Genomic DNA, 17913 nt, shown 5'->3' on the forward strand with positions numbered 1-17913 from the left:
TCTGTGGGGGAAGGGAATGACCTACTGCCTTGATTTTTGTCCTTCTACCTGAAGAGGACTTTACATTGTCATTGTCACTTGAACACCTGTGTCACAGACTGGACAGCATTCTCTCATTTTTCTGCAACTGTGGCTGGCTCTCCTTCTGGCAATTTCCTACAGGTCTCCGTAGGGAAAACCCCCAGTGCCTCCCACCAACACAGTGGAGGTTATTGTCTCATAAAACTCAGCCAGCAAACTACCCCAAAATAAGCTTTATTGCAAGAAAAGTGTCATATTTGATATACAGAACTACAAAAACAAACAAAACCAAAAACCATAAGTTTTTCCTCACAAACACTTGATTACAAATTTACACTGTTTCTTTTTTTAGGTATTAAAAAAACAAAACAAAACCCCCAACTGGATATAAATTGGTTATGAATCTTTGGTCAGCACAGGTGTGAGAGGAGCAACCCGGAGCCTGCACGCGCTTTGGCCATTTCACATATGAGGTTTGGTCACTGGTCCAGGGACAGGTTCTTGGGTTGAGAAGTACACGGGGACGTTCTTCTATCAGCACGTCCTGGTACAGAATCTTTTCAAATGACTAAAGCAAACTAAACATCAATTCATTGTACAAACATCTCTCATACACAATAGGCTATGATAAAACGAGGCATATGGTGTATAACTACAGTATTAATGAAAATTCTAAAAAAAATGGATTTAAAAAAAACAACAACATATATTCCTTGGCTGTACTGCATGATTTGTTTGCACATATGGCAATCCTGAAACAGCTTGAACATAATAAATGCACCATTAATCTAAGACAGCACCAAACACTACAGAACGCCAGGCGTTCCTTGGCAGAGGACCGGCCGCACCTCGGCGGCCTCCGGTGCCGCGGGATCGCGGCCCACCCTGGGTAGGAATGAGGTGTTGTGGGGAGCACATGTGCTTCCTTGAGGTTATATGAAGGAAATACAGTACGGTTTGGCCTGCAACGCTACTGGTCTCACAAGCAGTCAAGGTATTTTGCTACAGTGGTTGTGCTTCATCTTCGGTTGCCTGGTGTGTGTCTGGTGATGGGAACAATCGTCACCGCGAGCTGCTCTGGCTTTGATCTCCTTTCTGAAGGATCTCATGACATGGCCGTCTTTTAAGTTATTGATTATGCTGCCCTTACAGCTCTGGGAGGCTTTCTTTAAAAATCGTCAGATGGGTACCAGTTGGACCCCTGGCAGAAAACCAAAAGGAAACCTCTCTTGAATCTACTGGATTTTTTAAAAAGCACCTCTAAAAGAAATAGCTCAAATTTATAAATCTAAAGAAAAACAAGTGAGTTTCCCTTTTTGTTTACATAGTTTGTTCATTTCTCCATATATTACTGCATTAAAAATAAATAAACATCTATATTTTTTTTTAATTAGCAACTATAGCAAAATACCCAAAGTGTTACAGACTGCTAACAGGAAAAAAAAAAAAAAGCTCACATTATTTTTGTGCATTTAGTGCCATATGCTGATCTCTTGAACATTTAGTTTTAGTTTTCTTTTAATATATTTTAAAGTGAAGTTATATAAAAAATACAGTAACCACGGTTGCCTTTGTACTCAAATCTTTGGCCATACCAGAGTCTCAATTACCCCTCCCTGTGAGGGTCAACATTCTGCAGTCTGAGACAGGGAGGAAAGAAACAAAAGTCTTTTTTCCCCTCTTCGCAGTTAGTCGCTGATTTTTCCGAGGCTGCTGCAGGCTGGCTGTGCAGGGACTGGAGCCTGGAACCAAGTCTGTAAGGGGTTAATAGAGCTGGATCTGCAGCCTCATTCTGAGAGCCTCCCCAAGCTCCCCTAGGAGGTAGTCATCCTCATTGCGGTCTTCCAGTTTCTTAAGCTCCTTCTTCTTGTAGAGAGGGATGCTAGTGATTTCCAGTGTGTACGTGCCGGGCACAAGCTTCCTCTTGGCCGTGTGCAAGTAGCTGAGCCCATTTCTCTGGTGGATGCGGAAGATCCCCTCGTCGTTCCCTTGGGAGATAATATAGCGGATGTGGTTGTTGAGGGGCTCGATAGCTGGCATGAGTTCTAGGATGTGCTCCTTCGAGCCAAGGCCAGAGAGGTTGAACTTCATTCTCATGGGGCTGTCCATGTCGACACTGTCCAGGCTGATGTGTTCAACCTGGAGAAAGAGAAGGAGAGGACGTGGGAAGAAATTCTAAGGCACAGGCAGAGGACGGGGAGAGGCTTTCTGCTGGGGCTGTGGCCAGGAGGACAACTCTGTGCTCTCCGCACCACGAGTGATTGTACAGGGAGGCTCCCGCAAGGCCCTGGCAGCTGGGGGCAAGGTCCGTTCCACAGAGTGCAAGGTGGAGATCTGTACAGCCTCTCATGCACCTGACCCAGGTCCGGTGACAGGGCTGAGCCTACAGAGAGCTTCACACTGTAAACTACTGTTGATGAGTTTATGGAATAACAAGCTTATTAATGAAAAAATAATTTAAGAAATGATTGTATATATATATATATTTTGGCTGGAGTCTAATTTCAAAGTGTGGCTCTTAGACAACGGTAGGGATGATACCCAGAGCGATCTGGCCTCTGAAGGCCTGGCTTGATTTACAAGGCCCCCATAGCCATGAGTGGGGTGTGTTTACAGGGAGCCATTAGTGAAGACAGAGGGACCTGAAGAGTCCTAGGCTTGGGTTTGAATCAGCTTTGGTAAAAAACCGGTATGGCAGGTCCCAGATAAACCAAATCTCACTTGGTCAGAAGGGTGGGAGGTTTTAAAATGCTATTTTATTATTTTTTTTAAGGATTTATTTTAGAGAGATAGAGGGCACAAGCAAGCAGGGGGAGGGGCAGAGGGAGACGGAGATACAGAATCCTGAGGCAGATTCCGTGCTGAGCACAGAGCTGGATATGGGGCTCCATCCTAGAACCCTGAGATCATGACCCAAGCCGGAACTAAGAGTCAGCTGCTTAACTGACTGTGACACCCAAGTGCCCCTAGAATGCTATTTGTAAGACAAGCAAAAATCCAAAGCTTTGAGTGGATACCTTTAAGTAAGAACTTGGCTCTGCTGGCACATAAGTGCCTACTGGGGTACTGGGGTGCCTGGGTGGCTCAGTTGGTTAACTGTCTGACTCTTGATTTTGGCTCAGGTCATGAACTCAAGGTCTGAGATCGAGCCACACATTGAGCTCCGCTTGAAATTCTGTCTCTACCTGCCCTCTGAGCCTCTACCCACTTGGGTACACATTCTCACTTTCACCAACAGAAAAATAGGTAGATAGGCAGGTAGATAAAATTGTTTAAAAAAAAAAAAAGTGCCCATCAGTGATCAGACAGAATCCTGTCCCCAGTATCACAGTGGGAGTTTTTCATAAGCAAAATTTCTGGATTTGTAGTCAAGGGGTATTTGATGGATATCTTAATTGCCAGTATTAGATTAAGTTGACCTAATCTAATACTGGCCTGTTTACTATTACAAAATAGAACCACAGACATTTTGGCTAGGGAAATCTAGCCTTACAGATGAGGGAAGTTTCAGAGGCCCAGAAAAATGAAGCGAGTCACCCAACTCACATAGCCAGCTAGTTGTTGCCCAGGGTTGTTGTTTTTTTTGGGGGGGGGGGGGGGGGGGGGAGCAATTTTGCAATAATGTTATATGAAGAGGGTGGTGCTATGGCTGATTTTTGGGAAAATCACCAACATCGTTGGATACCAGGTGTTACTTGGTGACATTTACTAATATGCCAGGCACTGTTCCAGGCACTTCACAGTGTCAACTCAATTTTCTTGTCAGGACAAAAACATAGATCTGAAACTATGAATCTTTTAAGTTTTTTTTCCCCTAGTCCTTGTGTTCTGAGCTAATAATGCCATTAATTGTAATGTGTCTCTGCCATATTGTGTCTGTGAATTTAGTTATAACATTACAAGAAAGCTGTAACCTCAGTGAGGCTGAAACTGATGTAAAATTTGACTGTGTAGTACATGTTCCTGCTTAAGGATAAAATCTTATGACAAGACAGAGGTTTACTCACGGCAGTGGGTTCGGGTTCCCCAACACTTCTCTTCTGTCTGCCATCTTTCTTAGAGTAGCCATTGATTTTACACTCATAGCATGCTTCTGGGGACAGAGCATTTTCCTCGTCGACCTCTGCATCCAGTGACAGGTACTGCCCTTTGTTAAATCCCATTCCTGAGACACAGTGGCTGTGGGCAAGAAGAAGCAAGGCATGGTTAGACTTCACCATTAACTGTGACTGTGGTTTTCCAGTGGTAGAGCAGAGACTTCTTAGAGACAAGAAACCAACAAAGGAACTGTAAACTCACAAACAGGAACACCTAATACTCCTGGTAACTCTTTCCTTTGACACTTGAAGCATGAGATTCTCCCTCATTCTGCACATCAGAATTCTTGAGAGTACCTCCAGGCTTCTCCAGTTTTCGATCCTAATTCGACTGAAGCACTCAGGTGTAGTTAAATCAAGAAGTTAAAAAAGAATTTCTGTTGCTTTGTAAGTCTGAAACCTGTGCTTAGGCTCTCGCGAGAGCTCGCTGCTGCAGCAGTTGTGCTTTCTGAGCTCCCATCACAGACCATGAGAGTCGCTATGTTGGCTCTTAAGGACACTTATCCAGCCCAAGACCTGGGTTTCAAGCACTAGGAGGTACCAGTGGTAGACAGATGTGTTCCTTCCCCTCAGTGCCTGACTCACTCACTGCTCCTTCTGGGGAAGATGACCCTGACTGACTCGTCAGTTCCTGTCTTCTGTGCTGGGAGAGCCAGCTGCCAGGCGGAAGGATGCAGACCGCCCGCACCTCCGCTGCAGCCAGCGGCCCTCGAGACAGCTCGCTTGGGAGAGGGCCCTTTGCTGGAAGAAAGCCAGCCCGGTGGAGATGGCACCACAGGAACTAGGCCCATCCTCTCTGTGCAGTGTAAAGCTAGAGGAGCAAAGGGAGGGACAGGCTCCTTCCTTGGGGACCACTGAGCAAGCACTTGCCGCAATTCATAGAAAAAGCTGGGGCAGAGCCATTCCTACTTGAACTTTAGAACCCAGGTGTCAGCGACAACAAGGGAGCCGCATTTTCCAACACTGACCTGTCTCTGGCCTTGAGGGATCTGAGTCAATTCAGGCTGTGCCAAGGGGCAGTAGAGCGCTCCCTATATAGTAAAAGGTGGTCTCACAGACACCATAGAGGCAGCGGTCCTGGCTGCGCTGACCTAACCGGGGGCCTTCCCAGTGGTGCTTCTTCCCATACCCTAAGTCCTCTGAGCAGTGCTTTTTCTCCTGGGCTTTTCATCCCCGTCCACTTTCCTGCTTCCCTGTGTACGAGGCAGGGGGTGGCGGCCTTACCCCTGTCCCACTCTGTAGTACCCGGGCGGGCAGCCGCAGAGGTAGCCCCCTTCCGTGTTAGAGCAGCCGTAATTGCATGGGTTCTTGGAGGATGAGCATTCGTTGACGTCGTGGCAGGCACTGGAGAACTGGTCGAAGGAGAATCCTGAGGGGCAGACACACTTGTAGCCCCCCAGGGTGTTGTAGCAGGAAGCAGAGCCGCAGGCACTGGGATTGGAGCATTCGTTCTCGTCTAGGAGCACAAAGGAAGAGACTCTTACGTGGGGGCAAAGAGGTCCAGTCTCACAGTCTTGATGGTTTTACAGAGAAATATCTCTAGATATTTAAAACATTTAAAAAATGTTTACCCTGATGGCTGATTGGCAAAAGCATATACAAGTAAAAACAAACAAACAAACAAACACCCCAAAAAACAAAACCCAAATCACCAAATCCCAACAAATCCGCCTAAATTACGGCTTTAAAAAAGCCTTGCCCTACTCTTTTATATTTTCTGTTTGTGCTGTTTCTCAATACAATGGCAGTTCTTGGGGACAGACCTTTGCAGTCTGTCTACTGAATAACTTTTATATTCTCTGAACTGAAGGTTACTTCAAAAGCCTGAATCTCAGATCCATGGAGCTAGAAAGTAGATTACTATTTTCCAGGAGCTACAGGGAGAAAGAAATGGAGATGTCTGCTTATGGGTATGGTGTTTCTTTCTGGAGCAATGAAAATGTGGTGATGGCTGCAAACTCTGGTGAGAATATACTAAACATCACTGAACTCTACGCATTTTGCAATAATGAATTTTCTGGTCTGTGAATTCTATCTCGATTAAAAAAAAACCCCTATATCTGGGTACATGTATATTCTCCCAGCAATTCCCAAATTCATTCTATATGGGGAGAAAAGTATATATAAACATTTAAATAGTCTGAATTAAAATAACTGAGAGAAGCATTATTTAAGTGGATCTACTGAACCAAAAATCTCATATGCTTTTAGCTACTGAGAACCTGTTAGGGGCAGAATGTGTCTTCTGAGAGAGGTTTGCATCTGGGCATCAAGCTGACATCAGTTTTACCTGTTTAATAATCTTACGCTGTAAATTCTTGCAGGATAATTATAGGTTATACTTTCAGTTGCTAATATTTTAACAACATCAAAGCCTGATTGTGCTTTTAACTTGGGAGATGACAATTTTGCTCTTAACTGTCTGGCTGATAAAGAGCATGTGGCTTGACTCCTTTGAGCTTTCTTATAATCCAGCTTCCACCCTGGGCACAAGTCCCATCTATTCCGTGGAATTCTCACTGATTCCTGGGACTCCCCTGGAACAGAGTGTGTCTGCTGACCTAGGATGTGACAAGTTTGTGTTTCAGCCCCCGTGGGGACATGGTCCATGTGTAAGGAGAGGACATGGCAGCTGGAGGGAAGGGCCTCCGTGCAGCCACTCAGGGAGCTTATGGAGGGTGCAGATGGGGTCTCCGTGTGGCTGGGGCCTCTTGCAGGAACCCGGAGCTCATTAAGTTCAGCACATGGGTTACCAAAAGGGCAGACATTATGCGGCAACATTTGTGTCATCATTGTAGTTTCACAATTAAATCAGGCCAACAAAATAGAGAATTCTCGATCTAAACCTGTGATGATTACCTAATATGTACAAACTCTCAGTCTTCATTTCATCAGGAGAAAGTATTTAATGAATTCTTAATCACTAGGCTGCCTATGACACAGACATAACTGCTGTTTTATTTCTAAACACAAAAGACTTGGCATTCTGCCACAGAGGCTTATCTGCTCTAATCATTAACTCTGACATTTATATCCAGTATTTCTCTTGTAACAGAATGCAAATTAGGTTATAATTTAACAAAACAATCCTGCTATGAATATGGTATTAGACATTGTGTTATGTAGAAAAATTATCTGCAAAACCAACTGAGTAAATGGTATTTACATACTACTGACAAGAACATTTAAAAATGTGTACTGTTTTTGTAAGCACCATGAAACACTTCATATTTGTATGTTACAAATGTACATTGTGGTATATTTTTATGGACTCTGGTCATCTCACTTTGAAAATATGTTCATGTTTGGGGCGCCTGGGTGGCTCAGTGGGTTAAAGCCTCTGCCTTCAGCTCAGGTCATGATCCCAGGGTCCTGGGATCAAGCCCCACATCGGGCTCTCTGCTTGGCAGGGAGCCTGCTTCCCCTTCTCTCTCTGCCTGCTTCTCTGCCTACTTGTGATCTCTGTCTGTCAAATAAATAAATAAATCTTTAAAAAAAAAAAAGAAAATATGTTCATGTTTGATACATACTTTGAGCTGATTTATGCTTCACTAAGCTGTGATCAAATTATTTTGAAGTGACCCCAGAAGCAACTGGAAGTTAGTGAACACTACATAACCAAAAACTTCCCTAATAAAAAATTTTTCTTTATATACAAAGGGTAATACTTAATTTTCAGTTTTGAATAATTACAATGTTTGCAAACATCTGAGAAACTCTATAGCATATATAGCAGAGTGTTATAAATATTCTCTGGCAAGTGACCAGAAATATTTTCAAGTATTCATTTGAATTAAAACCTTTTTTCAGTATTAACACAAAAAAACTGTCATTTTCCTTAAGTTGGCAGTAGTATTAACAATTTAATATTAAACTATCTGATGCATTGACTCTGAACAGTTTTGTCCATTTACTAAGGGAATTCAGATAAATCTGAAAGAGTTCATTCTGCATTTCCCCCCTCAAGCATATGAAATGAGTAATGATATTCACATATGCAGTAACAGATAAAAATAATTTGTGGCCTTTCAAGTTGTATTTTGTCAGGATTCTTGTTCTTTTGATAACCTGTTGCTTTTATTCATTCCTGATGGTTTAATTCTATTCCTGCCATATAGTTGGGTTAAAATTCCCACTGGAATTATGTAGGGTTCAAAGCAAGGAAGTCAGCAATTAAAGTCGGGACCAGTTAGATTCCTCAATCCTGCACAGATGAATCTAGAACCTTTCCAAGTAAATCCCTGCCCTGACACTATGTGAGCTGCTGGGGGGTGATGGCCTTGCTGAAATGCCTACTCAGAGAATCCCCCAAAGGGGAATTAGGATATAGCAGCAGCCTTAATTTTAAAATCAGACCAATTTAGTGAAAACCTTTACAACTGTTTTTGCACTAGATGTTCACAGGCAGAAGCTCCAGAAAACTTAAAAACTTGGAAAGTGAGCTGATACTCCACAGGTGCTCTTATTTATACTTAGGAACATTTCAAAAATGAGAATTCTATTTAATAAGCTGACACCTATGAAATATCAGAAGATCATTCTTTTGCCTTAAGAGCCATAGATTTAACTAAAAAGTCCATATTATTTATAAAATAGGAGACCCTCCACTTTAGTAAACAAAGCAATATAATTATTTTACACTGTTTCAACAGCTGTCTACAAATGCACTGATCTCTATATTCTCAAGAGCGTGCCTATACTTTGCCTCTGTTTATAAATCAATATGGGCATAAGGACTTGGGCAGCATTTTTGTGTGTGAAGAGAGAAAGAAGTAACCCCACCAAACATTTTGATTGACTGCCTAACAAATCATTCTGACAATCCTTGGAAACTGTGTCCCTAACTTCTTGATCACGAATGGTTTCTGCATTTCCCTGCACGAGCATCTATTCGTGGGCTGACGGAGCATCTGTCTTTGGCCTCGCACAAGACCACAGCCTCTCTGTGGCTTTCACCAAGCTGGCTTCCCTCCTTTGAAATTCAGCTTGATTTTCTCTTCTCAATTCACTAAACTGTCATTAGAAATTTCTTTTGAGAAGACCACAAAGGATAAAATCAGATTAATTTATCAAGTGGATGCTCAGTGAAGTATCTGAGAAACACGGGCCTATCTGAAACTGAAATCATGGCAGAGGCACAGGAGAGCACCCCACCGGCTCCCCTCAGGACCTCGATTCCCTTTCAGGCTCTGCTGTTGGGGCATCTGCTGAGGGCAGGTCCATGAAGCGCACTCAGGCGGAGCCAAGAAATCAGGCCTCTGCTAAGTACATCAGCTGGCTATTCAAGCACAGAATAATGTTCTCTTTGATCAGACTCTCTCTTAAAGGAGAATTTCCATTGACTGTTATCAGTGCCAGGAACAGGGTTGAGGGCCTAGAGATGTTATTTTACAAATACTTTTGTCTGGAGACAAATTCAGTTCAACAGAATTAGCTGTAAGTAGCTACAATTTCTACCTTCAGATACTTAGCCTTCTTCATTAATGTATGTAACTGAAAAGCACAGATGGACAGTCCTTATTAAGCTGATCTGAATTCATTTAGATGTAGGACTTATGAGGGAGATGGATGGGCAATTCTTCACCCCAAATCTAAAGTTAAGAAATTAATGATGAAAAGCCCCTGACCTTAGCAAATAAAGATGATGAATCTTGACACCATCTTCAGAAAGTTAAAATTACATCTAGTAGAAAATTGTAATTATAAAAGTTTTAGTTGAGTTCCCTTTGGGGTACTTAAAACCCAACATTTTTATTTTGGATATTTTCAAACATACACAAGTAGACTAGTGTCACAGAGCCCCTGTCTGTGCATCTGTCCAGAGGACTGGTGTTAAAGTTCTAGGATTCAGAGGCTACACTGAAACATCAACACTTTTATTATTTGTTCATCTTATACAGATACTTTAAAGTAAGAAAGCAGATGCTATGTAACAAGTGAGAACTCACCAACACACTGATTCCACTGGTAATGCTGAATATACCCTTGAGGACAGCCACACCTGTAGCCTCCCAGGATGTTCTGGCAGCCATGTTGGCACCTATGGTTTCCATCACATTCATCCACATCTGCAAAAACAATCCCGGCAAGATACTTATGCACCCCCCTTCCTCTACTGTTCTTAAATGCCCTCCAAACACAACCTGCGTTAACTATTATCAGGAGAACTGATAAACAAGACACACAGAGAGACTGTCAGTTTTTCCAAGTCACATGGTTATTAGCCCGCGATACAAAGAATGGATCTAAGAACCCACCTTCTTCTTTTTTTTTTTTTTAAAGATTTATTTATTTGAGAGGGGTGGGAAAGGGTAGAGAGAGAGGGAGACAGAATCTCAAGCGGACTTCCCGCTGAGCGTAGAGTCCGATGTAGGGCTCGATCTCATGACCCTGAGGTAACAACCTAAGCCAAAACCGAGAGTCGATGACCCACTCATGCTCTAAAATAAGTAAGTAAGTAAGTAAATAAGTCTCAATAAATATCTTCATGTTTGGGAGGATATAAGCACTACAGAGATATCTAAAAAGTATAATTGTTTTGCATGCAAAAAATTTTATTACCATTTGACATTAATTAGATGAAAAATTTAAGTATTTAAATATATTATTTTTAGATATGATGTGGTATTATTACAACATATGGAAAAATTTCTTTGTCCGCACATGCGTACTCTTTTGGAATGACAACTGAGACTTTGAAATCTACTCATAAAGAGTGAAATAAAATTGGCATGTTTGATGTGTATATAACAAATTTATATGGCTAATTAATAAATGGTATCTTATGTGGATGGTCACAGGCTGAACTTACACGTGGCAAGCAGCTGTATGTTCAGAATACTTTAGAAGTTACGAGGACTTCAAATATAAAATGTTAAAATGGAAATCTTTAAAACTGAACTTTTCTTGGCTACAGATTAGATTTATACATGTCTTCTAGTTCTTATAAAGAGTATATTAAAAACCCTGAATATATTTCTAGAATCCAGAATCATAAATCCCAAAGAATAATAAAGGGGCATTAAAATCAATTAAGGACTTAAATTGCAATAGTTTATACAAACATAAGGGAATGTACAGAGTCTTATAATTTCTGGCATGGGTGTTTTGTAAAAGATACCAGTTCTACTATATTAGCCCTTGCAGTGGAAATGTTGGAGGACAGTAGAGTATTGTGTTGAGTATAGACAGATTCTTATTTTATTCCCAGTTTAATGTTTCTTTGACTTTACAGGAAGCACCTATTGTGAGGGTGGGCGGCTCGACAGAAAATGCCCATTTTTGGAGAAGAGAGTGAACAGGAGGAGTTTCAGAACAAATGAAATGGAAACAGCGATCACTTTCCCCAGAGCTGTCATAGATTTTACAGTTCTCTTTGATAACGGTTTCTTTTCTTACACTTAACTGTCACACATTTAGTTATCATGGAAAAAAGTCCATGTCTTTCTGATGTACCTGTACACTACTGTACAGAATTACTAGCTACAGAATTCCTTTCCAGCTTTTTTTTTTTTTTTTTTTTTGGTCAGTAATTAGGCAAAGACTCCAGTTACTTTAACAGCCAGTTCATATAGAATTTTTGTTCTATCACATTACAGTTTTCCTTTACCCCCAAAATGATATATGAAAACGTATGAACAAAAATCAGTTGCTGAGTTCTACTTTGTTAAATACCTTTTTCTTTTTGAGATGATCTCATTTCTCATTTGGTGGCTTGCAAGTTAAAAGAAAATAGTTTGCTGTGTTTAAGGATTTTTTAGCAGATAAACTCACCTTCACAGTTTAGTCCAGTGGCATCGAGAGAGAACCCTCTTTGGCATTCACAGCTGAAACTTCCAGGCGTGTTTTGACAGATTCCCTTTGCTCCACAAAGTGAAGGCTGAGACCCACATTCATTGTTGTCTAGCAAAGCAGGAAGGAGGAGTGTCAAGCTTCCCAATCATTATATGACTCAGATTTCACTACACGAAATGCAAAGTGAGGCATGAAAACCTAAGTTCAAGATGTGAAAACCTGAGGGAAATCTATGCCAGGATTCACTCTCAGGTTAGAGGCAAAGTGGCAAAGAAAAAAAGTATTTCAAGAGAGGTGAAATTAGAGCATATCTTGGGTCAACTGAGGACTTGGGTTTTTGACAATGCAGACTGAAACTCTCTTAACATATGTGTGTCCTGGGGTGCCTGGGTGGCTCTGTGGGTTAAAGCCTCTGCCTTCAGCTCAGGTCATGATCCCAGAGTCCTGGGATCAAGCCCCGCATCAGGCTCTCTGCTCCACGGGGAGCCTGCTTCCCTGTCTCTCTCTGCCTGCCTCTCTGCCTACTTGTGATTGCTATCAAATAAATAAATAGAATCTTTAAAAAAAAATATGTGTGTCTTCTAACATAAAATAACCCACCATGTTCATTAGCGTGTTCTAAATCACAATGAACGTTTATTTATATTTAGTCTGAAAATACATGGTTATATTTAGAATGCAACCTGAAGGTCCTGTTTGGAATATACCTACCGTCTATGTGCTTGGATCGTAAATAAGCTTGAACTTCATGTATTTTTGCCTTTGGGTACTATTCTTCTGAAAAACACCTATATTATTTCTAGACCAGTAATCATGACCTAGCAGTTCTAAATGGAGTATGGAGCCATTCAATAGTCTACCATTTTAAGTACACTTCTTATGCATCTACCCACAATTAGCAAAACTTCCCACATGCAGTGTGTCTTACCAATACAGGCCGTATGGTGCTGTGTGAAACCAGGCGGGCATTTGCAGGTAAAACCTCCCAGTGTGTTGACACAGAGGAACTGGCAGTTGTGCTGTTTGGTCTGACATTCATCAAGGTCTGAGGTGAAAGAGAGGCCAGTGAAAAAGAAGTGCAGAGTTACCTGGCCCTGCCTTCCCTCTCAGGAAGCCACAGGATGTGGACATGTTCTGTTTGGGGGTATTTCGTGTAGAGTTCTGCTGGAAGCATCACAAGACTCCCATAATGCATAGGGCGAGTAGCGGAATAAGTGACCAGCCAGTACTTCACTGTGCACTAAATGCAAGAATTAGAACCTTAGGGTATTCACTGTGAGAACAGTTGCGGGGGTGGGTTAAATAAAAATAAAACAGAAGCTGGAAACTGATGAAGGTCTGAAAACAAGCACTGAGTCAGGCTCTTAGGCTCCAAGTGAACACTGCATCATAAACACCAGAGGAAGCAAAAACATGGCATCTGTGATTCTAGTAATAAATGGAATTTATATTTGGACTATACTAACAGAAAACTCGAAATGTAATTCTGGTGAGATTAGAACTTAATATGGGAGAATATATTTAAATAAATGTAGAAACTATAACACTCATTATTTTAAAGCTTAATAAACATGCATTGTCTACACTCATAACATGCAAAATTAAACTGACTCACAGCGGTTCACGAAGATCTAAGAGAACAGTACTGCTTACTATAATAATAATAATAATAATTATTATTATTATTATTTGGTATTCCTTGGAAATAAAACTACATCTTCTTAAGAATAACCTGTATTTCAAACATTTAGCTAGACAGGAATTTCCTCAATCCATTTATTCCATACAGGAGAGGTTTACAATAAAACCGAATGTATGAGTCTTGCGCGGGAGCTATCATCACTGTCTACTTTAGTTTGATAATTACTTTTAATACTACCTGTGCAAAAAAATGAAATTCACCCATTCATTTTCAATCTTCTGCAGTCAAGTAATAAAGATAGATGAGAGGAAATAAAATCTTAGATAAGCAGCAAAGGAAATCTTATTTATTTGTTTCAATCTCTTCCCTCCCTAACATTTTTTTGTTTTATATAAGTTCATTTAATTATCATTTTGTGTGGTCTGCTAGATAAGAAGGAAACAGCTGTGATTTGGGCTTTAATTCTCCCTGCCTCCTACCTGGGTCCTCTGGTAGAATTTTCTGTGAGTAATCAAATGGTCACTGGGAAGATGTTCCTTAATGAAGGCCATGCAGCCAGAAAAGCTCCTTAGCTGACTTTGGATGTGTTAAGGAGGGAGACAAGAGGGTCGGGAATGGTGGAGACGTGTCCCTCACCTTTGCAGGTCTTTCCGTCCTCTTGCAGGACGTAGCCCCGAGGACAGGAGCACTGGTAACTCCCTTCAGTGTTTTTGCAGATGAAGTTGCATGGTTTTGGGGACTGGGAACATTCATCGAGATCTAAATGAAAGTGAGATCAAGATTACAATTCTTAGTTTCAAGCAACCACTGGCTTCTTTCCTCTCTCCATATTCCTACTTTATCTTTTTCCTTTCGGCTTCAACTTAAAATGGAAAAACAGCCAGGGGAAAATGATGCACAGCAGTTATCTTGAAAGTAACATACGGGTTTACTTTGTAGATCAATGTATGATTCCTGGATACATGTAACGTCCAGGGGCAAAAAACCCCACTGCATTCTTTAGCCTTATGTACTCTGGTTTACACCACAAGAATCATTTTCTTAAGAGCTTCTCCTTACATATGAATCTGGAAGACATCCTCTTAAACTGTGAACTGACATGCCAAGCACCGTGGGGTCCCACAGGCTCACCGCCCCTCAGTCAGGCCCTTGCTGCTCCTGGCCCAGCAGCTCCACTGCACACACACAGTCATCAGGGTCTCTTGCCCTCTGTCTTCTGTCTGGTCCTTACTTCGTTCCACTCACCCTGCAAGATGGCTCAGGCTCCAAGTCACTGGATCAGAGGTCACGGCGCCTTTCAAAGCAGCCCTCGGTGCATAGCTTTCTCCTTGCAGGGTTCAGTAACGTCTCCCTCTTTTCTTTTAGCCCACAGATAGCAGAGCCCCAGCACACAGCACAGTGCCTTGTAGATTCTACACACTCTGCTCACATCCTGAGTCAAAACAACCCTCCCAAATCGTCCTCCCTTGCATGCTCTGCTAGGACTGATGGACAGCAAATAATCTCCATTTCCTCGTGAAGGACACTGATGGATGCCCCCAGCACGCCAGAAGCTCTTGATGCTAGCCTGTTCTCAAGGACTCTCATGCCCAACCAAGTGAGTCAAATGCTTACAAAGGGCCAGTTTGGTTTATCTGAACCTTTTCATGCCAGGTGTGTTTGTTATTAAAATAGGTACTTTAATGGACTATCATGCAAGTTGATTAATATGGAGGAGAAGAGACTTCTTTTTCTTCAGTGAAAACTAAGTCAAATGCTTTGGAAAGACCCATTAGAAGCAAGCTCTCCACCCCCTGCCCTCAACTGGTACAGAATAGTGTGGGTGTCAGAAGTTAAATTAGAAAAAATATTGTGAAAAATGTAGAAGGATTCTGTCCTGACACTGCTTTGCAACTGCAAATTTTACAGGAAGCTTCATTCGTGTATTTTATGCAAAAACCCAGCAATGAGGAATAAGCACAAAAGCGCTCTCCCTACATAGACTCACACACAGGCTCACTGTCAGGAGCCCTCTTCTTTCATCAAGAGACTGACAAACAAAGGTGCACTTTTAATTTTAAATTAAAATATAAAATGGTGAAGCAGATTTTGTAGTTTTACACTCCGTGACTGAACACTTCCTGATGAACTGAACAGTTCTGTGTCGCAGTTTACTGGGCAAGGACAATTACTGTGATACCAGGAACCACACTCCTGAAAGGAATGGCATGACTGCATAAGGAACATTGCGGTGTTCCATGGTAAACCTACCGCGGGGCCAGCAGTGGCTCTAGGAAACAGCAGTTGGCCACCCCCAGACGTACCTACACACGAGGTGCCGCTGAGGTCTGTTGTGTAGCCGACCTTGCAGAAGCATCGGAATGATCCCATGGTATTGATGCACTGACCATTGGCACAGAGGTTTGGCATCACCTTACATTCATCAATATCTGTGTGTGGGGAAAAAATACACACACACACACACACACACACACACACACAGACAGTTATTATACATGCAAGGATGAAACTGGTGAGAACCTAAGAGAAACAAAGGGACTGACATGAAATAACTAGCAAATAACATTCACAACAGCGCTCGGGTACCTCCTCATCACTTCAGCAACATGAATGGGAAGAAAGAATATTCGGGAGGGATTGGAAGAGGTAGGTCTATAAATGAGGCTCTGTTGAGAGCCCAGCTTCAGTCTACTCATTTTGCAATCTAAGTATGAACTGTTTTGGCGTGGCGTAGAAAGCTACCTCTCTGAAGTCCAATTAATCTGGGATTTGTGGTGATTTCCCACTCCTGGACCTCATATCCACACTTGGATTAAACTCTCAAGAAAGGGTTTCATGAGCAGAGTAACTGGGCCCAGGGCCAATAGCTTGTACAGTTGTAGGAGAAAATGGTTATCTTTTCAGGACAGTCTCTCAGGTGGTTGTTTAAAAAAAAAAAAAGAAAAAGAAACAAAGGGGAATAATGGGTCAGAGGTTAGAATTATCTCCAAAGTTAGAGCCTTTAGGTATAAACTTCAATGAGGAGTAGTCTCAGGGAGAAAAAAAACAAAACAAAACTGGAAACCACTAACAGATTATGAGGTTTGGTTTGTAAATATGTTGCAGACTGTGTCCTTGTGCACACTCAAATAAGCAACACCTATTTAAATAAAGCAAGTAGAGTTTGGGGGTTACAGACATGGCCTTTGGGGTCAGGCAGATGTGTTCCACTTCTGGGTCCATCCCTTAGAAAACATGTGATCTCAAGAAAATTACTTACTGTTACCTAAGCTTCAGGCTTCTGTTTCCTAGTAAGTTCTGCTCTTAGATTCAGTATGAAGATTACTTCCTTTGAAGTCTCTTAATCATTAGCAAAAAGCATATACAAACACACATGCATACAAATATTTTAGCCATTTTATCGATTTTTCACTTTTCCTTCCAATGAATCAGTTACTGTTAACTGCATCGACAAGGTGCGGGACGTTCCCTCAGCTCCTCACCTCTTCCGTCGGTGGTGTATCCTGGGCCGTGAGGACAGATCTTTTTGTACTGGGCTGTTCCAGGAAGCGGGCAAAGCTCACACTGGTGACCCCAGCCTCGCCCCCCATCACAGCAGCACTCGGACTTTGTGACGAGGTTGCGGCTGCTGGATGCCATCTGGCACATGGTCTGCAGCACCTCTGCGAAGCAGAGTCCCTGTCGGTTGTCTGAAATCACATGTGGGGAGTGAGCGTCAGTGACACGGAACACCCACCCTCCTCTTCAAACACAATAGGTCAGCCAGTGTTTTTCTTCCTGGCACAAACTTTCTCAAAGATAAGTACTGTTCTCTGTGAACAGCTGCCCTACTTCAGATGGCTTCACAATTACAGAGCTGCTGGAGAAGGAGTCCACTGTGTGTTCTTTTACTATAGTTTATTAAATCTGATAAAAAGTGATAATATGCTTAGGGAATTGATTTATTTTTCTTCAACCCATCCACAACTAACGGATAGTAAACTACCATTCCTGTAGAACACAAACAAAAGAAAAATGAAATGAAATTATTTCCTTTATTTATTTTTAGAGACTTTATTTGTTTGGGGAGAGAGAGAGAGAGCAAGATCATAAGCAGGGGGAGCAACGGGCAGAGGGAGAAGCAGGCTCCCTGCTGAGTAGGGAGCCTAATGTGGGACTGGCTCCCAGGACCCTGGGATCATGACATAAGCCAAAGGTAGATGCTTAACTGACTAAGCCACCAAGGCATCCCAAATTATTTCCCTTTAAATAAGCAAATGAGTATCAGGATTTGTTTTTGAAAAGTAAATCCTGGATGATGTTACAATCTTGGTACGTTTTCAATCCAATCTCATCTTTTCTACATCTAAAAGAGTATTT

The 17913-nt window shown here is 41.9% G+C and overlaps 1 protein-coding gene across 1 annotated transcript in view; it reads right to left on the bottom strand.

The window, feature by feature from the left end:
* Positions 1–239: 239 nt before the first annotated feature.
* The window catches only part of FBN2 (fibrillin 2), a 247610-nt gene continuing 229936 nt past the window's right edge, over positions 240–17913 (bottom strand). Inside the window, exons 57-65 of the mRNA XM_032851970.1 lie at positions 17037–17243; positions 15858–15983; positions 14191–14313; positions 12841–12957; positions 11892–12020; positions 10067–10186; positions 5343–5574; positions 4029–4200; positions 240–2160 (exon numbers count right to left, since the gene is read on the bottom strand). Coding sequence (XP_032707861.1) covers positions 1786–2160; positions 4029–4200; positions 5343–5574; positions 10067–10186; positions 11892–12020; positions 12841–12957; positions 14191–14313; positions 15858–15983; positions 17037–17243 — 1601 coding nt within the window. The 3' untranslated portion in view covers positions 240–1785. The remainder of the gene's footprint in view (positions 2161–4028; positions 4201–5342; positions 5575–10066; positions 10187–11891; positions 12021–12840; positions 12958–14190; positions 14314–15857; positions 15984–17036; positions 17244–17913) is intronic.

The sequence above is a fragment of the Lontra canadensis genome, unplaced genomic scaffold (assembly GCF_010015895.1).
Source record: "Lontra canadensis isolate GAN:19392208 unplaced genomic scaffold, GSC_riverotter_1.0 scaffold5, whole genome shotgun sequence".
NCBI classification, from domain to species: Eukaryota; Metazoa; Chordata; class Mammalia; order Carnivora; family Mustelidae; genus Lontra; species Lontra canadensis.